The following is a 25,305-nucleotide window of genomic DNA, read 5'->3' as shown; positions in this document are numbered from 1 at the left end:
TGTTCTGTCACATCTGCTAATTAATTTTCCTTTAGTCCCTCCAGACCAGCACAGAGCCTGCCCAGAAAGAACATAGTCAAAGAAAGGAGCAGTGGGGGGGGGGGGGGGGAAGCATGTCTGGATGTCTCCCATGGCAGCACATGTGTATTCTGTGCTGTGTAAGACAGTGATGCAAGACAGCAGCAGCACATCGACTCCTAGCCTGTGTGGTTTATTGCCTGAGAGGTGTTTTATTGGACCTTGTCAGTGCTTGCTGCATGGCTTTTCGATTACTGGCTTTCTATGAAAGCTTCTAGCTAAACTCACAAGTTAGTGGTTCTCAGACTCCACCTGCTGGTCAGAGTGCATAACCCATCTGTGCCAGTCTGGAGGGACTAAAGTTAAGTAAATTAGTAGATCAGATCTAATTTCCCCTTTCCCTACCTAAAAAGTAATTTTAATACTGCTTAGCCCATACGATTGAAGAAGAGGGAAGAACAAGGCTGGAAGAGCAGCAAACCTGTACTATGAAAATACATTTTCAACCCTGAGTTATTGTCAATTAAATCTATCATAGCAACTCATTTGTGCCTGGAATACTCAGTATAAGTTTAAAAACACCCATATACCTGTGTTAAATTGATTCCTTGTACACCCCAACATTTGTGTAATGTTCTGAGCACCACAGGCATCATGCAAACCATCCAAGCCACAAACTATTTTCAGAAAAACAAATGAGAAACATGATGCACAACCATACATTAATTAATTTTACTGGGAATTTTATTAAAAGTTGATATTATTGATTAGAGTTACAAGTTACATCACCTGCCCCACCAATGCATGCTCCTCTGAAATTCCTAAAGCCACAGATATGCAGCCACCACAATTCTGTCTTCTTCTTGTCTCTCTGAATTAGAAATTATGCAGATTCCACACTGCTCATTTCCTAATTTGTTCACAGTCCCATCTTCTTTCTTCTACAAGTAATTCAGGAACAGTCCTATTACAGGACCATTTATAGCTGGCTCCATTGTGGTCTAAGAAAAGTTTCTTCATTGCACTGACAAAATTGTTAGAGGCCCAATTCAGACTTTTTACTTAACTGCACAAAAAGAAGTCCTTAGGACAGGCACAAGAACATCTGAAAGAAACCTAAGAAGAAGTCTATCCTCTGAACACTCTGAAGCTCCAGTGATGAGTTCCACTGAGGATAAGCAGTGTCCATCATACTGTCCCAATACTTAGTTAGAAACACTTGGAAAAAAATACATCAGAAATAACAACCCAAGACTTGCCAAAACATAGGAACAATCAAAAGTTACATAAAAATATATATTAGTTCAGAAAACAATTAAAAGAAACTAAGTTTTACAATTTAAAAAAATCGCAGAGGTTGTATGAGGACCATGTGTACACTAAGACTGCCTTTGCAGTGACTATTTACATCTTACAGGAGTCTGTAGTGTTACAGGGGGTCTAGAAATGAGCAAGCAGTACTGTGTCTTTACATCTGTGTGATGCACTGTTCAAATCCTGAAAATGCCATCTCTAGCTGGTGAATGTGACTCTGGATGCTGCTGGCTTTCGTGGAGGATGCCATCAATCAGGTGTGTACAAGGAAATTGTACTGCAAATGTTCCAAAGGTTCAGAGACAGATAAGTGAGGCCCTTAGTTGTAGGGTTAGTGCAGAATGAGCACATGAAAGGAATAAACCTAGTTAAATCTTAGCCTTAAATGTTCTGTCATTCACTCAGTCCACAATGCATGCTTCAAAGGCTTATTGAGTGGGTCTGGGTCTGCAGCATTTCCACGCTGCTGTTGTCACCTGGAGTACACCTTTTGAGAACCTCTGCACAATGCAGGCTTCCTGTTTCCAGCAACACTTCGCTATAAATTTATTGCTAGCCAAAACTTATGCTAAATGCAAATTTCTTGAGAAATCAGAGTGGATAGGATACAGCTTTGTATACTACAGTAGCTCATGCAGCAGGATAGAGGACAATATCAATCACACCTACTTCAGCGCCAAGGCTCACAGGCAGTTGAGGCTTTTGTGTGGACTAAAAAGTCCAAAAGACAAACGATGGAAGCACAGTTTTGGTTTTTGTTGTTCTTACTGCTGTTTTTTTTTTTGTTACAGAAATCAATAAACTTAATGAATCCCTTCAAAAAAATCAGTAACATAGAGAAATGTTTTCATTGTCAAAAGGTCCTCTGTCCAACTATACCTGCTGTATCACACACAACTAAATACATATACACTCTCTTTTTCTCTGGCAGTACTGGGAACAAAGGCTGCTCTTTATGTGCAGTTCTGGCAAAATGCTGTGTCTTTATCGGGATGTGTCCATGTTCTCCTCCTTAAAGTTACTGCAGCGCTCTAAAACTTTCCTAACAAAAAACAAGACACAGAAAGATATTCAGAAAAGATGGAACTGACATTAATAGTAGTTAGCCATTTTAAAGCCCTGACAGAGAGGACAAGGTCCTTGCTATCATACAGATAACCCAGTACACCCATCACTCAAGCACTCATGAAGTCACCCTCCCCCATGCTAATAAATGCAGCTACTCCCCAAAGCCTCTCCAGGTTTGTTTCTGGAGCAATGTTATCCACATTGTTCCAAATATTGGCATTTGTAGCAATAAGCTGTTATAAGTTTCCTACCAGGCCATCTCTTTGGTCTCCTGCCTAGTGGAGGGCATGTTGATCATGTCCTTCAAAAGGGGCATTCCTCCTTCTCTGATCAGCAAGGGACAGTACTTGTCAGCTGAGAACAAATGTAATTTTAGTATCTTTACAAATCTGAGATATATAATAAAGAATGATGCCCGAGTCCAGGCCACAAGGTACAAACACAGTGAAAGAAAGATTAATCTTATTTTTACAGCGAATCAGATATCAGAAGTTTGAGCAAAACCAGACTGCTGTGCTGCGTGCAGAGAAAAGAAAAGGAGGTTAGGCTTGTAGAAGGCCATTAGACAACACACAATGTAATATTTAATTCTAAGAAAACAACCAAAGATATCAGCAAACAGGAAGCTGAAGATAAGTAGAATGGCACATACATCAAAGGGATGAGGAACTTGTCCTCCGAGAAGAGGCTGCCTCAACTGGGGCTCTTCTCTTCAGAAGACAGGAGACTGGTGGGGGAGCAGAGGTCAGCTTGTCCTTGTGAGGGGATATTTTCATGCCAAGACAATAATTTGTATTAAGAATTTGACAGGGAGACAGTTTATGGAAAGTATCCAAACAGCAGCGAGTTTAGCATTTACCATAAGATGCCCAGCAAGGCAGGAAAACCAATACAGTTTCAGTCCACCTTAGCTGCTCTCTTGCAGTCAAGCCTCCACAAATGGTTTCCTTGATTTTTTTTTCCCTTTAATTTACTGTTATGTTTCATTTGTGAGTATCATAACGTTATTTTGTACTGTAAACTGCTATGAGATGTTAAATGATGTGGCGGTATACCAAGCTCAAGAATAAACAACTAAAAGCAGACAGAATGTAAGAACTGGCAGTTCTACAAGTTACTCACGATAAACAGAAACCAGGTTATAGAGAGCCCACGTAGCCCAATGCTGGCTAACAGGGGAGACTCCCTGTGGGAGAAGTCGCAGGATTGGCTCAAACGATCTGCACAATAAAGCGAAAAGTTCGTTTAGTGCTTCATCCACAATCACAAGATTCAAGGTGCAGGGAATAGAAGGTAAAATTATGTATCATACCTGATAATTTTCTTTCCATTAATCATAGCTGATCAATCCATAGACTGGTGGGTTGTGTCCATCTACCAGCAGGTGGAGATAGAGAGCAAACTTTTGCCTCCCTATATGTGGTCATGTGCTGCCGGAAACTCCTCAGTATGTCGATATCAAAGCTCCATCCGCAGGACTCAGCACTTAGAGAATTACACCCACGAAGGGACACTCTGCCCAGCTCACCACCGCCGAAACGGGGGAGGGGAATTAACCCAGCTCATCCCCACACAAGTGGGGGAGGGGAATCCGTCCAGCTCATCCCCGCGGAGCGGGGGAGGGACACCACACCCGCCGATGCGGGGGGATCTGGCTTATCCTGCAACCGCAACCGCGGGAGGAGCTGACTGACCCTAACACCGCCGAAGCGGGAGGGGTACAAAGCTGCCCTACAGCCGCACGAAGCGGGAGGGAGTGCCGGCAGAATTTAAATCTCAATCCAGCCCCGTAAAACGGAGGGGAGAGGAATGCAGCAGCTCACTGTAACACAAACTCGTCTCAACTCTTGAAGAATCCAAGTGAAAGAAGAACTTGAACACGAAGTCCTCCTGAAGTAACTGAAGGCTAAACTTGAACCTAAAATTCAACCAGAATATAAACAGTACAGATATCTGGGAGGGGCTATGGATTGATCAGCTATGATTAATGGAAAGAAAATTATCAGGTATGATACATAATTTTACCTTCCATATCATCAAGCTGATCAATCCATAGACTGCTGGGATGTACCGAAGCAGTACTCACCCAGGGCGGGACATAAAAATCCCTGACCGCAACACTGAAGCTCCAAACCGGGCCTCCGCCCGAGCAGCCACAGTCAAGCGGTAATGCCTGGCAAAGGTATGGGCCTTCCCCGCGGCCACCTAAGCCGCTGCAATGGCTTCCTTGCCCATCTTGCCACTGTAGGCTTAGAAGCCTGCAGACCCTTACGAGGACCTGTAAACAGGACAAACAGATGATCCGATTTCCGGAAATCATTGGTCACTTCCAAGTATCTGATGATGACTCGTCTCACATCCAGAAATTGAGAGCAGAGTATTCCTCTGGGTAGACCTCCCTACGAAAGGAAGGGAGACAGAGCTGCTGAATCACATGGAAGCGAAAAACAATCTTGGGCAGGAAGGAAGGCACTGTGCGAATAGTCACTCCTGCCTCAGTGAACTGCAGAAAAAGCTCTCGACATGAGAGTGCCTGGAGCTCGGAAACTCTTCTGGCTGAAGTGATAGCCACCAAAAAGACTGCTTTCAACGTCAGGTCTTTCAGAGATGCCCTCGACAAGGGTTCAAAAGGCGGCTTCTGCAATGCTCTTAGCACCAGGTTGAGATTCCACGCAGGCACCACTGAGTGCAGAGGAGGGCGCAGGTGATTAACTCCCTTGAGAAAGCGCACCACATCTGGCTGCGAAGCCAGGGAAGCACCCTTCAGGCGGCCCCTGAAGCAAGCCAGAGCCGCTACCTGAACTTTCAGGGAACTGAGCGACAGGCCTTTGTCCAGACCTTCTTGCAGGAACGCCAACACTGAAGAAATTGGAGCAGTGAAGGGAGAAAGTGAGCCTGCTTCACACCACGCTGCAAAGATACGCCAAACCCTGGCGTAAGCAGTAGAAGTAGAGCGCTTCCTCGCTCTCAGCATAGTGGCGATGACCTTGTCTAAGAAGCCCTTCTTTCTCAGACGCTGCCGCTCAATAGCCAGGCCGTAAGACCAAAGGGGGAGGGATCCTCCATCACCACGGGACCCTGATGAAACAGGCCCTGCTCCACTGGCAGCCGCAGAGGATCGCCGACTGAGAGCCTGATCAAGTCCGCATACCAGGGACGTCTGGGCCAATCCGGACCCACCAGGATTACCCTGCCGGGATGCTTTGCCACCCGGTCTAGCACCCTGCCCAACATGGGCCAGGGCGGGAACACATAGAGAAGCTCTTGTGTCGGCCACTGTTGGAGAAGAGCATCTACTCCCAGGGATCGAGGGTCCCGTCCTCTGCTGAAAAAGCGCGGCACTTGACAATTGGCCGATGACGCCATCAGATCTAGGCTCGGCTGGCCCCAGCGCTTCGTGATGCCCAAGAACGCCTGAGCAGATAGCTGCCACTCTCCGGGCTCCAAGGTATGGCGACTGAGAAAGTCCGCCTTGACATTCATGACTCCGGCAATGTGGGCCGCTGACAGCTGTTCCAGGTTCGCTTCCGCCCACTGGCATAGATTCATGGCCTCCTTGGCTAGAGGAGCGCTCTTGGTACCTCCCTGGCGGTTGACATAGGCCACAGCCGTGGCATTGTCCGACAGGACCCGTACAGGCTTCAACACCAGTACCGGGATGAACTCCAACAACACCAACCGAATGGCTCTGAGTTCCAGGAGGTTGATAGACCACTTGCCTCTGCAGGAGACCAGAGCCCCTGCGCTGTCCTTCCCAAGCAGTGGGCTCCCCAGCCCATCAAAGAGGTGTCTGTCGTGACGACAATCCACTCCGGGGTCACCAGAGGCATTCCTGCAGACAACTTGTCTGTCTGCATCCACCAGCTCAGCGCCTTGTGCACTGCTGGGTCCAAGGGAAGGCGCACAGCATAATCCTCCGACATCGGAGTCCAGCGCAGCAGCAGAGATTGTTGTAGTGGTCTCATATGAGCCCTGGCCCAGGGCACTACTTCCATCGTGGCCGTCATAGAGCCCAACAGCTGCACGTAGTCCCAAGCCCGAATAGGAGAGGCTACTAGGAACTAGTCCACCTGAGCCTGAAACTTGACAATCCGATTGTCTGGCAGGAACACTCTGCCCACTTGGGTGTCGAATCGAACTCCCAGATACTCCAGGGACTGAGTCGGGCGCAGCTGGCTTTACTCCCAGTTGATGATCCACCCCAGGGAGCTCAAAAGAGCAACCACCCGGTTCACAGCTTTGCCGCACTCTGCATAAGAGGGGGCTTGGATCAACCAGTCGTCCAGATAAGGATGGACTTGAACTCCTTCCTTCCTCAGGAAGGCCGCGATGACCACCATTACTTTGGAGAAGGTCCGCGGAGCAGTAGCCAACCCGAACGGGAGGGCTCTGAACTGGAAGTGTCGGCCCAGTACTGCAAAACGCAGAAAGCGTTGATGAGGAGGCCAGATGGGAATATGCAAGTACGCTTCCTTGATGTCCAAGGATGCCAGGAACTCTCCTGCCTTCACTGCCGCTATAACAGAGCGGAGGGTCTCCATGCGAAAGTGCCGAACTTTCAAGGCCCAATTGACCCCTTTGAGGTCGAGGATAGGCCGTATAGAACCTCCTTTCTTTGGTATCACAAAGAAAAAAGGAGTAACATCCCTTGCCAAGCTGATTTTCTGGCACCGGAACGACCGCCCCCAGGCGGATCAGATTGTTCAAGGTCTGCTGCACTACCACAGCTTTGACCGGAGACTTGCAGGGAGAGAGTACAAACCCGTCTTTTAAGGGTCGGCAGAACTCTAGCTTGTAGCCGTCTCTGATGACTTCCAGCACCCACGCGTCTGAAGTTATTGTGGTCCACTCGCCCATAAACGAGGACAGCCGTCCTCCAATCTGCACTGGGGCGTGGACCAAGGCCCCGTCATTGGGTACGAGACCCTGGGGGAGGACCGGAGGGAGCACCTCCGGGACGGCGGTCTCTGCGAAAGGAATGCTGCTTGGGGGAGAAGTTCCTCTTGAAGGAAGAGGGGGCAGAGGAGCCCGACCTGCCCGGGCGGTACCGACGGGCTTCCTGAAACCGTCCTCTGGAGGTACCAGGGCGAGTACTAGCCCGAACCCTGACCTCTGGTAACTTCTTGCCCTTAGACGTGCCGAGATCGGTCACGATTTTGTCCAGCTCGACCCCAAAGAGCAGCTTGCCTTTAAAAGGCAATCTAGCCAGGCGGGATTTAGAGGCGTGGTCAGCAGACCAATGTTTCAGCCAAAGCCACCGCCGCGCAGAGATTGTCTGAGCCATGCCTTTCGCTGAGGCCCTCAAGACATCATACAGCAAGTCTGCCAAATAGGCTAAGCCCGATTCCAGGGCCGGCCAATCAGCCCTCAAGGAAAGATCCGAGGGGAAAGCCCGCTGCACCATAGTCAGGCATGCCCTGGCCACATAGGAGCCGCAAATTGAGGCCTGCAAACTTAAAGCAGCTGCCTCAAAGGACGACCTTAAGGCCGCCTCCAATCTTCTGTCTTGGGCGTCCTTTAGGGCCGTGCCACCTTCCACCGGCAACGCCGTTTTCTTAGTCACCGCAGTGATTAAAGAATCCACGGTAGGCCACAGATAGGCCTCACGTTCACTTTCAGTCAAAGGCTAGAGGCGGGACATAGCCCTAGCCACTTTAAGGCTCGCTTCCGGGACATCCCATTGAGCCGAAATTAAGGTGTGCATGGCATCATGCACGTGGAAGGTTCTAGGCGGGCGCTTCGTCCCCAGCATAATGGCAGAGCCAACAGGGGCTGAGGGAGAGACGTCCTCCGGAGAGGAAATCTTCAAAGTGTCCATGGCCTGTACCAACAGGTTGGACAAATCCTCTGAGCTAAAAAGCCGCGCTGCAGAGGGGTCATCCGCTCCATCCGAGCGGGGATCTGTCTCCTCCAAGGAATCCGCAAAGGACCGTTGGGAGACCTCAGATACGCTGCCCTCATCTACAACGGAGGAGACAAAGTCCTCCAAGGCCTGGGAATCAACCTGAGGGCGTTTACCTCTGGGAACCTCAACCTCTTTACCAGACGAGGGAGCAGGGGCAGCGTTTTGCATAAGGAAGGCCTGATGCAGCAGCAAAACAAACTCGGGGGAGAAACCCCCCAGACTGTGTACTTCCGCAGCCTGGGCAACAGCCCTAGACGCACCCTCAACCGGCGCTCGCAAGAGCGGGGGAGAGACATGCTGCGCATCCAAAATGGCGTCCGGCGCGACACTCCGCGAAGGAGCCGCGCGGGAAGAACGGCGCTTAACTTTAGCCGCTTTTGTGCCGTCGCCCAAATTAAGGGCGTTCATGGCATTAATGTCTCCAACCTCAAGGGCGGCCCAAGAAGAAGCCGTCCGAGCCGCGTGGCCGGCCAAGATGGCGGAGGCGAGGAGCGGGGGATGGGCGTTTATGGCGGGAAAAATCGCCACGCCGGAGGAAGGACCGGGACATTCATCGGCCACGAAACTGTCACCCAACAAGGGCGAATCAGGCTTTAAGACCCCCGCATCCCCTCTAGAAGCGCTCAAGCGATCCGGGGAGCGACTCTTTACGCCCTCGCCCTCCGACGCCATATGCCACGTGGAGATAAATCGGGGAACCCCCTGCCCGCTATAAAGAGGTAAAAATTACCTGCTGTCCGCTCCGAGCTGTAACGACCTGGTGTCCCAGTGAGTAGCTGCAATAAACGTTTAAATAAACGTCGAAATAAACGCCTTTAAGGACGTTCAAAAATTTTTTTTTTTTTTAACGGAGCCAGCGGGAGGGGGGAGAAAAGGAGGGACCTGGCACCACCAGGTTTGCACTTGCTCAAAAGAGCCCTCAACCCCAGGCACTCAACAAAACCTAAAAATTAGGCTTGGAGGCCTAGCCAGAGCTGCTGCTGTGTGTGACCACCACCTGCTGAGATAGAGAACATACTGAGGTTTCCGGCAGCACATGACCACATACAGGGAGGCAAAAGTTTGCTCTCTATCTCCACCTGCTGGTAGATGGACACAACCCACCAGTCTATGGATTGATCAGCTTGATGATATGGAAAACAGATTTCTTGCTGAATAGAGAGAGCAATGTTTCAATCAGACTGTCATTTCCTTTGAACAATGATTATAACTGGCTTCTGGTAGCAGTACAACTAGAAAGGTAACTGATGAATTTACGGTAATTAGGGCTCCTTTTACAAAGCCGCGCTAGCAATTCTGGCATGGCAAATGTGAGAAAGCCCACAGGAATTGAATGGGCTTTATCTCATTTGCCATGCCAGAATAGCTAGCATGGCTTTGTAAAAGGAGCCCTTAAAGAATGAAGGTTTCCTGCAAACACACCTATCCAGGTCTGGATGCCAATAAAAATATATCATCATTTAGGCCTTACTATCACAGAATACTTACAGTCTAGGACCAAATTAAGGGTGATTCAGTTTTTGATACACTAGTGCAGTGATGGGCAACCTTTTGAGCTTGGTGTGTCAAAATTCGCCAAAACACCGAGCATAACTCGGGTGGTGTGTCACTTCGAGAAAAATCACTGCTACTAGGACCGCCCCCGGGCCCCCCCTACCCGAGATCGCTGCCCACCTGAGGTCGCTGGGCCCCCCTCCACCCGCTAACGGGCCCAAAACTAACCTTAAAGCCTCCTATCATGTCGCAGCAAGCAGCAGCAGGGCAGACCTCTCCTCCTTCCTTCTGTGCTCCGCCCTCGCGGACGTTACGTCAGGCGAGGGCGGGACACGGAAGGAAGGAGTGGCCTGCCCTGCTGCTGCTTGCTGCGACGTGAAAGGAGGCTTTAAGGTTAGTTTCCGGAAGCGAGGAGGGAGGGCGGATCACACTGCAGCGGCGCTGTGTGTCATCGAAAATGGCTACGCGTGTCAGTGCTGCAGTGTCATAGGTTCGCCATCAGGGCACTAGTGAGAGGGTCCATCAAACATTACAAGAAAAAAAAGGCACTTAACATATGTCGTCACTCTGTGACCTCTCCTGCCACATAGTTTTCACAACAAGTAAAAAGACACATGCTGTTACACAGTGCAAGTTATCTTTACCTGCAGAAAGGCTAGAAAATGTTCTAAGAGCATTTTATATGCGTACACAAGTGCTCACCCACAGGAAACATACAGATATCTTCTGTCCTCAATATTCCAAAATAAACACATATTTTATTTATTGTTTAATTAGATTAGTAAGGGATAGCTACCAAGATTAGATGTCAAGAAAACAAAAACAGTTCAAATATATATATTATTTTGCAGCAAATCTCTCTGTATAAAAGGCAAAACCAACGTTCTATGAAGCCTCCAGCCGGAAGTGTGAAGGGGGCGAGATATCCGGTTTCCCTATGAGTGTCTGCCCTGCCCTCTCTGTAACACAGTCAGTGAAGGAAAACAGCAGAGCACGAAATCAAATCGCTGGCTCTGTAACAGTGAAGGACTCAGAGGGGGGGAGGGGAGAGAGGCCAGAGGGCAGGGACACACACACTCCCACATGCACACAGAAGAAAACATTGCTAGCCCCCGTTTCATTTGCATCAGAAACGGGGCTTTTTTACTAGTTACATATAAAGAATGTAGTTATGTAAATTTTATAAAAACAAATTTGTGGCTTAAATTCTCTTTGAGATGAAATAACATTAAGAGTTTCAAATGGTATAAGATTAATGTCCCGTGTGTGTGTGTGTGTGTGTGTGTGTGTGTATATATATATATATATATATATAAAAATGTAAATGTTCGTTTGTTCAAAATCTTAAATCTCCGAAAGTTCTTCACCGATTGCTTTCAAATTTGGACACAACGTTGCATTCGAATACGCGCATGTTTTTATATACCTACTATTATATAGATGTCACAGCTGTCATACTCGCGCAGCGGAAGCAGTGCGACGAGTAATTGCAAATCAAACTGAGGAAGAACAGCCATCACTGAACAAGTGAATCAGACAAAGAATGGCTCAAATACGTGCTGAGGAAGCAGCAGAGCGACGTGCAGCCAGACTTGACGATGCACGGTTGTGAGCACGGCGATCGCGTTCTGCAGCTTCAGATCTGCTTCGTTCTCAACAGAATCAATGCGACAGGCTGAGAGTGGCTTAAATCTCCGAAAGTTCTTCACCGATTGCTTTCAAATTTGGACACAACGTTGCATTCGAATACGCGCATGTTTTTATATACCTACAATTGCAAATCAAACTGAGGAAGAATGGGCATCAGCGAACGAGCAAAACTGACAAAGAATGGCTCAAATATGTGCCGAGGAAACAGCACAGCGAAAAATACCGCTCGAGGCTCTTGATCGATCATTGCAAGATTTGCATGGAAACATCAGACCATTTGGGAACACATTAATATTGCTTGCAGGAGATTTCAGGCAAACATTACCTGTAGTTCCTTGAGCGACACCAGCGGACGAAATAAATGCTTGCCTAAAATACTTTACTTTGTGGCAACACGTAAAGACATTAAACTTAACTACAAATATGCGTGTCCAGCTGCAAAACGATCAATCAGCTCAGATATTCTCACATCAATTGCTGAAAACTGGTAACGGAAAGGTGCCGGTTGATCTGACCTCAGGACGAATTTCATTGCCTCATAACTTCTGCAATTTAGTGACCTCAAAAGAACAACTGGTTGAAAAGTATTTCCCAATATTCAAACCAATTATAAGAATCATGATTCGCTGAGTGAACGAGCTATTCTTGCAGCCAAGAACAAAGACGTCTACGAACTGAACAATATTATTCAGTCTAACATTCAAAGCGAGCCACTCACATACAAGTCCGTCAACACTGTTCTGGAAGCAGATGACGTGCTTAATTATCCAACAGACTTTTTCAATTCACTCGATCTGCCAGGGATGCCACCGCACGTACTGCAATTGAAAATCGGCGTGCCAATTATCATGTTGCGAAATATCAACCAGCCAAAGCTTTGCAACCGCACGCGGCTTGCAGTAAAAAAATTAATGAGCAATGTCATACAAGCAACAATCTTGACAGGACCTTTCAAAGGTGAACATGTCCTCTTTCCTCGCATTCCTATGATTCCAACAGATATGCCATTTCAATTTAACAGATTGCAATTCCCAATTCGATTGGCATTTGCAATCACCATCAACAAAGCTCAGGGCCAATCTTTAGAATTCACCCGTTTACATCTACACACGGATTGCTTCTCACATGGACAATTATATGTTGCATGTTCTACAGTCGGCAAACCAGACAATCTCTATCTCTGCACACACAATGGAACAACAAAAAATATTGTATACCCACAAGCATTGTGAAATTAAACCTATTAGAAACGTGTGCTTCCTCTTTTCTTTCTTTTCCATTTAAGCAGACTGAGCCACAGCAACGCGTGGCCAGGTAGAGCTAGTATGTGTGTGTGTGTATGTATGTATGTATGTATGTATATATATATATATATATATATATATATATATATATATATATATACACACACACACACACATATATATATATATATACTGTTAATATGTGTTCTAGCTTGAGACCAATCCACTGGAATGGTGGTGGGCCAAGCTACACAGCTTAAAACAGCTGAAAAGCACTAACTAGGCCTGATAACCAGCTGATGGCTTTTGACTCGTAACCACTTGTAACCACTCGCCTCCACCTACCCTCCTCTCTTCCTTCCCGTTCACATTAATTGATTTGATTTGCTTACTTTATTTATTTTTTGTCTATTAGATTGTAAGCTCTTTGAGCAGGGACTGTCTTTCTTCTATGTTTGTACAGCGCTGCGTATGCCTTGTAGCGCTATAGAAATGCTAAATAGTAGTAGTAGTAGTAATAGTAGAGAGCCTGCAGGAGCAGGACTGCTTGGTGAGTCTTAATGAAACCTGGTACAACTTTCAAATTGAGTGTAAAACTTACGATGTAGAAAATAATGACAAAAATGGTAAAAAGCTTGGTTCTTAAAATGGAGTTTGTCTTTATAAAATGGCTTCCAGTATCACAAGATATAAAGACACAGATCTCTCTCAGTATTAGGAAAGAGGTTTTAAAAGTGTTGAAATTGGCACTATGAAGAAATCTTTGAGAGGAGGGGCAGGTGGGCACCTGATCTGCGGTTAAGTGTGATTCAGAGATGAAGCAAGATTAGAGAAAAAAGTCCCTCTCCAATTGACTTGTATGTACTGAAAATGCTATATAAGAAGTGGGCATCAGAGCTATCGTTGGAACGTTTTCTCCAACGAATCTCCAAGGAGCGAAGCTCTGGCCGGTTGAATCCAGAATCTGTCCGATGAATGTACCAAGTTTGAAGTCCTGATTTGGGTGAGAAAAAAAGACTATTTCTTTCACTAAACTGTTTCTGTCTTTGTTTCAATCCATTCTCTCTCCTCCACCTGTTTCACAGAATACTACTCACACACAAGTAAGATTTCTCACTCACATACATTTCATGTGGGAACATAAATGGCCAAAGATTCACTTAGATCCAGATAGACAGAAAGCTGTGGTCATGGGAATTAGATTTGAACTGCGCCTTCTGTCACCCCCCCTGCGCCTCCATGACCGGAGGCGCTCCTTAGAACCCCGTGACATAACACCATGGAATGGGGTGTCACTGGAATTCAGGGAGGGGGTGATTAACAAGATCTTAGAAGAGCAAACCCTCTGTACACCTCCATGGGGAAGGGTCCTGCGGGGGTCTAGAGAGGGATAGATAAAAACAACACACATATATATACATACATATATATATTACACATACACAGACACATACAGACACACATTTCTGCAACTCACATACCCCATATACACACACACATGACTATTCTGCAACTCATTCTGAATGTTTACACAGAATAAGTAAGAAAACTAACAAATTTAATGAAACTGTGACACAAATTTTTATAAAGGGTTCCAGGGGTGATTCAGGAAATTATATACTAGTAAGCCTGATGCCAGTGCTGGCCAAAACAATATAAACTATTATAAACAATAAAATTACCAAACACACAGACAAACATGGTTTAATGGGTCAGAGTCAAAATGGATTCAGCCACGGGAAATTTTCCCTCACCAATCTGCTACATTTCTTGAAGGCATGAATAAGCATGTGGACAAACTAAAAAACACTATGGGATAGGAGACAATGTACTGTTGTAGACTTTGAACTGGTTAAAAACAGAAAACAAAGAGTAGGGTTAAATGGCCAGTTCTTTCAATGGAGGAAAGTTGAGTGCCATAAGGATCTGTATTAGGACTGGTGCTTTTTAACATATTTGTAAACGATCTGGAAATTGAAACAAGTGAGGTGATTAAATTTGCAGATGAAACCAAGCTATTTAAAATTGTTAAATCACATGCAGACTGTGAGAAATCACAGGAGAACCTTAGGAAACTGGGAAGACTGGTCATCCAAATGGCAGATTGTTAAATATAATGAGGAAAAAAGAAAGTTCCTATGGTCAGTGGAATGCAAGTATTAAGGCAAAAGAGATATGAGTCACAAACCTGTGAAAATAATAAGGGAGTCATAGAATCAGCCTTGAGCTGGGTAGCCTGGTGTGAAACAGAGACAGTCTGTGCTAGGGCAGAAAGAATGTTGCTGGCATTTGTAGATAAGGAAGAAAAGAAAGAACAGGCAGGCTTCAAACGAAAGGGTTGCTGACGTGCAGGCATTGGGTGTAGTACGAAAGTAAGTGTATATAAACTGAGGAGAGTATATGTATCTTAAGCAAAGCAAACATATATCTCTGTATTACTGCTGAGCAAACATATATCTCTGTATTACTGCTAAATATATATATTGTGAGTATACTTTGCTTCCAGTGTGATGTTCTCATGCTGCCTCTGTCCAAGGGAGGACAGTTGAAAAAATAAAAATTTTTGATTATTCTTCTTTATAATAGGTGTCAGTTTCTTTGTTTACACACATATAAGGTGTAAATAAACAAATTGGCGACCGCGACAGGACGCGGCTGCCGTTGTTCTGATTAAGTTTTTGGATTGGTAATCGTGTGACTTTCTTTCCTATGATCTCCAGAAATGGCCAGCCTGGATTGAGTAGGTTATAGACTGTCAATCAGCTGAACCGTGAGTATATCTTGAAGCAAAGTCTTTTGAAAAATTGCTTTTTTATTTTTATTCTTGTATCTTTCATTATCTATATTATTGTTTGCTGTGTATTTTGCTAGCTTAGGCATTGTTTGTTATTACATCATGAGACCTTTTCAGTCTAAGAAGGAACCATTCCCTCAACCCGCTGCAGAGGGTCAGGGAGAAACATCTATCACTCCTTATGTTTTGTATGTAGATAGCCGAAAGAATTGCTCACCCCTTGTGCATGTTAAGGATACTTTTCCCTTTGAGGCACCCGTTATTCAAAAGGTTTGTGAGAAATGGGCTGGATATGCCTCACAGGATTCATTTTTATCATGGCCAGGTGGTGGTTCATTTGTAAGAACTCAGCTGTTGTCTGTTTTAAAATACATACAACAAAACAAAAAGGGAAAATCCTTACAGAAACACTTACATGTTTTAAATCTGTTCATGGTTGCAGCAGACTTATACCATGCTGATAAAATGAAAACTGAGACACAGACGCGTGAAACAGCATGCATGAAGGCAGACGAGGAATTTCAAAAACAGCCTCCTTCATACCAGAGCTCTGAAGCTGCCGCAGCAACACTACAACATCTTGGATACCTTTTACAGAACCAGCTGCCACTGCTGAATTAGGAATGTCAATTAGACAATTTACAATCATTATTACATGTTGTTACCCATGAATTGGACATTGCTTTAACCGCCCAACAAAGGCAGATTGATGATGATGTTTGTGAACTTATTAATAATACCTCATGTTGTGCAGTTATTAGAAATCAATCAATAATAGTGAAAAATGCAATGCAGCGCATTCTTTCTCTAGCATAAGTACATAAGTACATAAGTAGTGCCATACTGGGAAAGACCAAAGGTCCATCTAGCCCAGCATCCTGTCACCGACAGTGGCCAATCCAGGTCAAGGGCACCTGGCACGCTCCCCAAACGTAAAAACATTCCAGACAAGTTATACCTAAAAATGCGGAATTTTTCCAAGTCCATTTAATAGCGGTCTATGGACTTGTCCTTTAGGAATCTATCTAACCCCTTTTTAAACTCCGTCAAGCTAACCGCCCGTACCACGTTCTCCGGCAACGAATTCCAGAGTCTAATTACACGTTGGGTGAAGAAAAGTTTTCTCCGATTCGTTTTAAATTTACCACACTGTAGCTTCAACTCATGCCCTCTAGTCCTAGTATTTTTGGATAGCGTGAACAGTCGCTTCACATCCACCCTATCCATTCCACTCATTATTTTATACACTTCTATCATATCTCCCCTCAGCCGTCTCTTCTCCAAGCTGAAAAGCCCTAGCCTTCTCAGCCTCTCTTCATAGGAAAGTCGTCCCATCCCCACTATCATTTTCGTCGCCCTTCGCTGTACCTTTTCCAATTCTACTATATCTTTTTTGAGATACGGAGACCAGTACTGAACACAATACTCCAGGTGCGGTCGCACCATGGAGCGATACAACGGCATTATAACATCCGCACACCTGGACTCCATACCCTTCCTAATAACACCCAACATTCTATTCGCTTTCCTAGCCGCAGCAGCACACTGAGCAGAAGGTTTCAGCGTATCATCGACGACGACACCCAGATCCCTTTCTTGATCCGTAACTCCTAACACGGAACCTTGCAAGACGTAGCTATAATTCGGGTTCCTCTTACCCACATGCATCACTTTGCACTTGTCAACATTGAACTTCATCTGCCACTTGCACGCCCATTCTCCCAGTCTCGCAAGGTCCTCCTGTAATCGTTCACATTCCTCCTGCGACTTGACGACCCTGAATAATTTTGTGTCATCGGCGAATTTAATTACCTCACTAGTTATTCCCATCTCTAGGTCATTTATAAATACATTAAAAGCAACGGACCCAGCACAGACCCCTGCGGGACCCCACTAACTACCCTCCTCCACTGAGAATACTGGCCACGCAATCCTACTCTCTGCTTCCTATCTTTCAACCAGTTCTTAATCCATAATAATACCCTACCTCCGATTCCATGACTCTGCAATTTCTTCAGGAGTCTTTCGTGCGGCACTTTGTCAAACGCCTTCTGAAAATCCAGATATACAATATCAACCGGCTCCCCATTGTCCACATGTTTGCTTACCCCCTCAAAAAAATGCATTAGATTGGTGAGGCAAGACTTCCCTTCACTAAATCCGTGCTGACTTTGTCTCATCAATCCATGTTTTTGTATATGCTCTGCAATTTTATTCTTAATAATAGCCTCCACCATCTTGCCCGGCACCGACGTCAGACTCACCGGTCTATAATTTCCCGGATCTCCTCTGGAACCCTTCTTAAAAATCGGAGTAACATTGGCTACCCTCCAGTCTTCCGGTACTACACTCGATTTTAGGGACAGATTGCATATTTCTAACAGTAGCTCCGCAAGTTCATTTTTTAGTTCTATTAATACTCTGGGATGAATACCATCAGGTCCCGGTGATTTACTACTCTTCAGCTTGCTGAACTGACCCATTACATCCTCCAAGGTTACAGAGAATTTGTTTAGTTTCTCCGACTCCCCCGCTTCAAATATTCTTTCCGGCACCGGTGTCCCCCCCAAATCCTCCTCGGTGAAGACCGAAGCAAAGAATTCATTTAATTTCTCCGCTACGGCTTTGTCCTCCTTGATCGCCCCTTTAACACCATTTTCGTCCAGCGGCCCAACCGACTCTTTGGCCGGTTTCCTGCTTTTAATGTATCTAAAAAAATTTTTACTATGTATTTTTGCTTCCAACGCTAATTTCTTCTCAAAGTCCTTTTTTGCCCTCCTTATCTCCGCTTTGCATTTGGCTTGGCATTCCTTATGATCTATCCTGTTACTTTCAGTTGGTTCTCTTCTCCACTTTCTGAAGGATTGTTTTTTGGCTCTAATGATTTCCTTTATCTTACTGTTTAGCCACGCCGGCTGACGTTTAGTCTTTTTTCCCTTTTTTCTAATACGTGGAATATATTTGTCCTGAACCTCCAGGATGGTGTTTTTAAACAGCATCCACGCCTGATGCAAGTTTTTTACTCTGCGAGCTGCTCCTTTCAGTCTTTTTTTCACCATTTTTCTCATTTTGTCGTAATCACCTTTTCTATAGTTAAACGCTAGCGTACTTGATTTCCTAGTTTCACTTCCTTCAATGCCAATATCAAAACCGATCATATTATGATCACTGTTATCAAGCGGCCCTCGTATCGTTACCCCCTGCACTAGATCATGAGCACCACTAAGGACTAAGTCTAGTATTTTTCCTTCTCTTGTCGGCTCCTGAACTAGCTGTTCCATGAAGCTGTCCTTGATTTCATCAAGAAATCTTATGTCCCTTGCGTGTACAGATGTTACATTAACCCAGTCTATATGCGGGTAATTGAAATCCCCCATTATTATTGTGTTGCCCAGTTTGTTTGCGTCCCTGATTTCCTTTAACATTTCCGCATCCGTCTGTTCGTCCTGGCCAGGCGGACGGTAGTACACTCCTATCACTATCCTTTTCCCCTTTGCACATGGAATTTCAATCCACAGTGATTCCAAGGAGTGTTTTGTTTCCTGCAGAATTTTCAATCTATTTGATTCAAGGCTCTCGTTAATATACAATGCTACCCCTCCACCAATCCGATTCACCCTATCACTACGATATAATTTGTACCCCGGTATGACAGTGTCCCACTGGTTATCCTCCTTCCACCAGGTCTCAGAGATGCCTATTATATCTAATTTTTCATTTAGTGCAATATATTCCAACTCCCCCATCTTATTTCTTAGGCTCCTGGCATTCGCATATAGACATTTCAAACTATGTTTGTTGTTCCTAAGTACATCATGCTTAGTACTTGACAGTATTAATTGGCAATCTTTTGTCTGATTTTTATTGTTATTTAAAGATACCCAATCTACTACAATCTCTTTTGCAACCTCACTATCAGGATACTCTATCTTCCCTGTTATGGTGATATCTTTGAAAGATACCTTATCCCGAACCATGCTCTTTTGAGCGACTGTCGGCCTTCCCCCCATTTCTAGTTTAAAAGCTGCTCTATCTCCTTCTTAAACGCCGATGCCAGCAGCCTGGTCCCACTCTGGTTAAGATGGAGCCCATCCTTTCGGAATAGGCTCCCCCTTCCCCAGAATGTTGCCCAGTTCCTAACAAATCTAAAGCCCTCCTCCCTGCACCATCGTCTCATCCACGCATTGAGACTCTGGAGCTCTGCCTGTCTCTTGGGCCCTGCGCGTGGCACAGGTAGCATTTCAGAAAATGCTACCCTGGAGGATCTGGATTTCAGCTTTCTACCTAAGAGCCTAAATTTTGCTTCCAGAACCTCTCTCCCACATTTTCCTATGTCATTAGTACCCACATGTACCAAGACAGCCGTCTCCTCCCCAGCAAGAACTCAAGTAAGTGATTATGAAGGAATATTGGACATGTCATGGTGGGATACCATAAAAAATTGGTTTGGAGGATTAGGTCCATGGTTAAGAGGGATTGTGACTGGATGTATTGTTTTCATATGTGTTGCAGGACTCTTATTATGTTGTTTGCCTTGTTTGCTTGGCTGCTGCAGACGAGCATGTTAAGATTCATTGAAAATGACCATGGTAACTCAGATACAAAATGTAATGCCTGCTGAAACCAGTGACTATGAACCAAACTGTCCTGGGTTACTGATGACTCCCGAAAGTTCTATGGTTTGATAGAAAATGTTTGTCATTGCCATGACGGCCTGAGGTGTTACCTATTTATAGGATGATGCCCAGTCTAACAGTGATGAAAACTATAACCATGAAATTTTGGTGAACCTTGCTTTACAAGGTTCAAGGGAGGATTTGTTAAATATAATGAGGAAAAAAGAAAGTTCCTATGGTCAGTGGAATGCAAGTATTAAGGCAAAAGAGATATGAGTCACAAACCTGTGAAAATAATAAGGGAGTCATAGAATCAGCCTTGAGCTGGGTAGCCTGGTGTGAAACAGAGACAGTCTGTGCTAGGGCAGAAAGAATGTTGCTGGCATTTGTAGATAAGGAAGAAAAGAAAGAACAGGCAGGCTTCAAAGGAAAGGGTTGCTGACGTGCAGGCATTGGGTGTAGTACGAAAGTAAGTGTATATAAACTGAGGAGAGTATATGTATCTTAAGCAAAGCAAACATATATCTCTGTATTACTGCTGAGCAAACATATATCTCTGTATTACTGCTAAATATATATATTGTGAGTATACTTTGCTTCCAGTGTGATGTTCTCATGCTGCCTCTGTCCAAGGGAGGACAGTTGAAAAAATAAAAATTTTTGATTATTCTTCTTTATAATAGGTGTCAGTTTCTTTGTTTACACACATATAAGGTGTAAATAAACAAGATGAAATTTACTTTGGACAAACGTAAAGTGATGAACATTGAGAAGAATAATCCAAATCGCAGCAACTTGATGCTAGGTTCCATATTTGGAGCCCTCATCTAAGAAAAAGATCTATGTGTCATCATAGACAATACGTTAGAATCTTCTGCTCAATATGTGGTGGTGGCAAAAATACACAGAATGGAAAAATTTCTTTCCTTTAGTCCCTCCAGACTGGAACAGACTGCTGGGTTATGCACTTCCACTAGCAGATGGGAGACTGAAAAGTACTGATTTTTAAGTTAGACTATAACTCAGGTTTAGTCCCCTGAGCATAAGTCACTGAATAGCCAAGCAGAACTCTCAAAATGAGAAAGAACAATTCTGCCATTCCTCCTCAGTGCACAAAGCCTGTATCCCATAATAGAGACACCTGCACTGCTGCCCATTCAGGAGACATCCGTTTACAAGAAATGGCACCCCCTTTTCCATTTTTCATTCCCCCCCCCCCCACAATAAAAACCAAGCCAAACACCGACACCGCACTGCCCCAAAGACCAAACCACAAAAAGCAAAATACAAGAAAACTCTCCTGGAGACATAACAACTCACCTAATACAGGTGGGCTCTGTGCGGGTCTGGAGGGACTAAATGAAAGAAAATTAGCAGGTAAGACCTAATTTCTCCTTCTGTAGCATCCCTCCAGACCAGCACAAACTGCTGGAAAGCTCTGTCAAGCAGGGACTGTCTCTTCATGTTCAAGTGTACAGCGCTGCGTACGTCTAGTAGTGCTACAGAAATGATAAGTAGTAGTTAGAAAGCAGTGCTCATTATGGGTGGGACCCCTAAGTCCCTCCTCCAATACTTGTGCCCAAAGTCAACATCCTGTCAAGTCTGTACATCCACTTGGCAATGACGCAAAAAGAAATGTAAAGAGGACCATACCGCTGCCTTACAAATCTCGAGAGGCGGCAACAGGCCTTTTGGCCTCTCATAGAATGAGCCTTAACTAAACGAGGAATCTGTCTGCTCTTGAACAGATAGGCTGACGATACTGTTTCCTTAATCCATTTAGTAATCATATCCTAAGAAGCCACCTCCCCTCTCCTATGACCCCCTAACAGGACACTTGAGCCCACTGCAATTACATTTGCAGAGCCTTATGGACATCGGTTTATGTAACTGATGCTGCTCCAGCGAACCACCATGCTCCCCCAAAACTGGCAACGACACCAACTGACTGACATAAAAAGCAGATATCACCTTAGGGAGGAAGGATGGGACTGGCTGCAAGACAACTTTTTCCTTAGAGAAAAGCAGAAAGGATGCCTTAAAGAAGAAACAATAGCCACCAGAAACACTGTCTTCAAGGTAAGGTCCTTAAGAGTACAGCCAGAAATAGGCTGAAAGGGAGCTGACACTAAGGCTGACAATACAAGGTTAAGATCCCAAGGTAGCACACTGCCAGGCAAAATGGAGAGCAAAGATGAACCCTTCGGAGAAACTGGATTACATCCCCATACGAAGCTAAAGACTTGACCTTAATCAGACTCCTGAAACAAGCCTATGTTGCCACCTGAACTTTGAGAGAGCTAAGGCAAACCTTTACCCAATTCATCTTGCAGAAATTCTAGAATCTGTGGCAGAGATTTGATTTAATAATTTGATATACTGCCTTACACACAAGTTTTAAAGCAGTTTACATTAGCAACTAAAAAAAAGCATAATACAGTTAAAGATAAGACAACTGAATCCTACCCATCAATATTCATAATAAAACCTCAGAAAAGGATGCAATTAAAAAAACCAAAGGTATTTCGAAACATCCAAGTTTTCAAGGCTTTTTGAAAACTAAAGTAGCCACTTAAACTGCTAATCACATCAGAAAGAGAATTCTATAAGGATGGATCCATATAACTAAAGGCTCGGTTCCTAGTCAATAATAATTTGACTGTCTTTAAAGACAGAAGTTGCAACAAACAATGCTGTGAAGATCATAAAGATCTTGAACGTTCTTGAGGAGCCAATTTTTCAGAAAGATATTGTGGTACATCCATACGAAAAGCCTTAAAAACCAGGCATAAAAGACTTTAAGGAAACCACCTGGTGACTGGTGTATTTTCGAGGATCAGTGAAACAAACTCACACATAAGCAACAGATGTAGAACGCTTCGTAGAAAGCAAGAAAGTTGCAATTACTTTCCCAGAATATCCTCACTTCCTGAGATGCGCCCTCACATGAGCCAAGCCATAAGATAAAACGAAGCCAGGTCTGCCATCCTTACTGGACCCTGCATCAGACAGGTGGAGCGGCCTGTCCCTCAGCAGCTGCACCAGATCCGCATACCGGGGTCTCCTCGGCCAATCTGGAGCCACCAGATCCACTGGGTCCCCATGAAGATCGATCTCTGCATAACCCGGCCCAGAAGGGGCCATGGAGGAAACACAGACAGAAGACCCGAGCTGGGCAAATCCTGTATCAGAGAATGCAGACCCTCTGGCTGGGAATCCCTGCGCCTGCTGAGGAACTGGGGAATGTTTGCATTGCGGAAAGTCGCAATTAAATCCATGACTGGTCAACCTCACCTGGTCACGATGAGATTGAAGATGCTTTGCCCCAGACTCTCCTCGATCCCTGGGATTGAGGACATTCTGATTGAGATGGTCCACCTGAATCTGTCAACACCTGCCACATGAGTGGCAGACAAGTACATTAGATGGCCTTTGCCCAGGTCATAAGGAGGACCAACTCCTGTGCCACTGGAGGACTTTTGCTGTCTACTGCCTGTTCAAATAGGCCATCACTGAGAGAAGCCAAGATGGCGATTGTGGTGTAGAGTTGCTCCCATGTATCTGACAACAATGGTTAAGAAGAAGGGCAAACTATAGGGTTTATCCCTTTGAACTCCAGTCCTCACCTTCGGATTCCACACTGGGACCTATGGACGCTTTTGTTCAGTGTGAAGGTCAAGCTCCAGCAAGCTTCGGTGAGTCACCAGCTGTCTCAACACTGCTGTCAAGAGGAGTGGCTGCAAACCTCAGCATGGAATTATCTAACTCCCGATATGCGGTCTCCCTCACCACAGCCTTTTCTGGCGAACCCTATGGAACCTGTGGAGGAGCCTCAGCAGAAGGTGCAGGGTGATTGCTTGATGCGAGAGAAGGTTACTGGGGCTAGAATGGTTGATGGATTCCTCTCTGGGTCACCAAAGATCAACTACATAGTAACATAGTAAATGACGGCAGAAAAAGACCTGCACGGTCCATCCAGTTTGCCCAACAAGATAAACTCATATGTGCTACTTTTTGTGTATACCTTACCTTGATTTGTACCTGTCCTTTTCAGGGCACAGACCATGTAAGTCTGCCCAGCACTGTCCCCGCCTCCCACCACCGGCTCTGGCACAGACCGTATAAGTCTGCCCAGCACTATCCCCACCTCCCGCCACTAGCTCTGCCACCCAATCTCGGCTAAGCTCCTTAGGATCCATTCCTTCTGAACAGGATTCAGAAGGAATGGATCCTAAGGAGCTTAGCCGAGATTGGGTGGCAGAGTCGGTGGCGGGAGGCGGGGATAGTGCTGGGCAGACTTATACGGTCTGTGCCAACTACTGTGGGAGGTGTGCTGCTCACCTCAGAGCTCAAGGATGGATCTGCTGTTCCTTGAGACGACTCCTGCGTAGCTGCAATTGTCCATGAGCGTACCCTGCAATGACCTCAGGTTTTCACCTTAGAATCTATCTGGACTGCTGTCTCCAAGCTGGGTAAAGGGCTTTCTAGCCAATTTGCTATTATGAATCGTTCTATTGAAGGTACTGTTTCAGATGTTAAAATGTTGCAGATTCAAGTTGAATAATTTCAGTCTTCAATGAATGAACAAATGGTGCAGATAAAAAGCATACAATATGTGAATTCAACTTTAATGACTGAGAATAATTTGCTTAGATGAACTTAGAGAACTCAATTAGGTGTACTAACCTTCAAACAATTAACTTTCCTAAGCTTCAATATACCTCAGCAAGGGATATGTTTAAATGGTATTTAAAGGAATTAAATACCTTTAATTAAATACCTTTAATTTAATTTAAAAGAATCTTTCCCTCCTTTGCAACGTATTTATTATTATCAACTACTGTCTTCTCAAGGGGACCTAGGTACACATATTGATGTTCGAAATGTTTCTAAAATACTTAAGACCTCAAGGTTAGAGTCAGTGACTCTTGAAACATTAGCAGTAGTATTTGCATTGTCTTCAGACCGAGATTGGATGTTATGTATGTTCTTTAAAAAGTGTGATTCTTCCTTCTTGGACATCCAGATCAGGATGTTTCCTGATCTAACTAAGGACACCCAAAAAAAAGAGGAAAAGATTTTTGATGCTGAAGCAGGGTGCTCTTCAATTAGGAGCATCATAGATCTAGTAACTCTAAAGGGGGTGTCTGTAAAGTTCCACTGAGTGTGGATCACATCTCTGATGATCTGATGCATTGGAAA

At 45.0% G+C, this 25,305-nt stretch overlaps 1 protein-coding gene across 2 annotated transcripts in view; it reads right to left on the bottom strand.

Moving 5' to 3' along the window:
* Window positions 1-744: 744 nt before the first annotated feature.
* The window catches only part of ZER1 (zyg-11 related cell cycle regulator), a 166,069-nt gene continuing 141,508 nt past the window's right edge, over window positions 745-25,305 (bottom strand). The window contains exons 14-16 of one of the 2 annotated variants that reach the window (XM_030207903.1): window positions 3,523-3,620; window positions 2,652-2,754; window positions 745-2,374 (exon numbers count right to left, since the gene is read on the bottom strand). In XM_030207903.1, the coding sequence (XP_030063763.1) occupies window positions 2,317-2,374; window positions 2,652-2,754; window positions 3,523-3,620 (259 nt within the window). In that variant the 3' untranslated portion in view covers window positions 745-2,316. The remainder of the gene's footprint in view (window positions 2,375-2,651; window positions 2,755-3,522; window positions 3,621-25,305) is intronic. The other variant, XM_030207904.1, reaches the window with a different exon arrangement.

This window comes from Microcaecilia unicolor, chromosome 6 (genome assembly GCF_901765095.1).
Source record: "Microcaecilia unicolor chromosome 6, aMicUni1.1, whole genome shotgun sequence".
In the NCBI taxonomy this organism is placed as follows: domain Eukaryota; kingdom Metazoa; phylum Chordata; class Amphibia; order Gymnophiona; family Siphonopidae; genus Microcaecilia; species Microcaecilia unicolor.
Note: the sequence above shows the minus strand (reverse complement) of the source record. Positions and strands in the feature narration are given on the sequence as shown.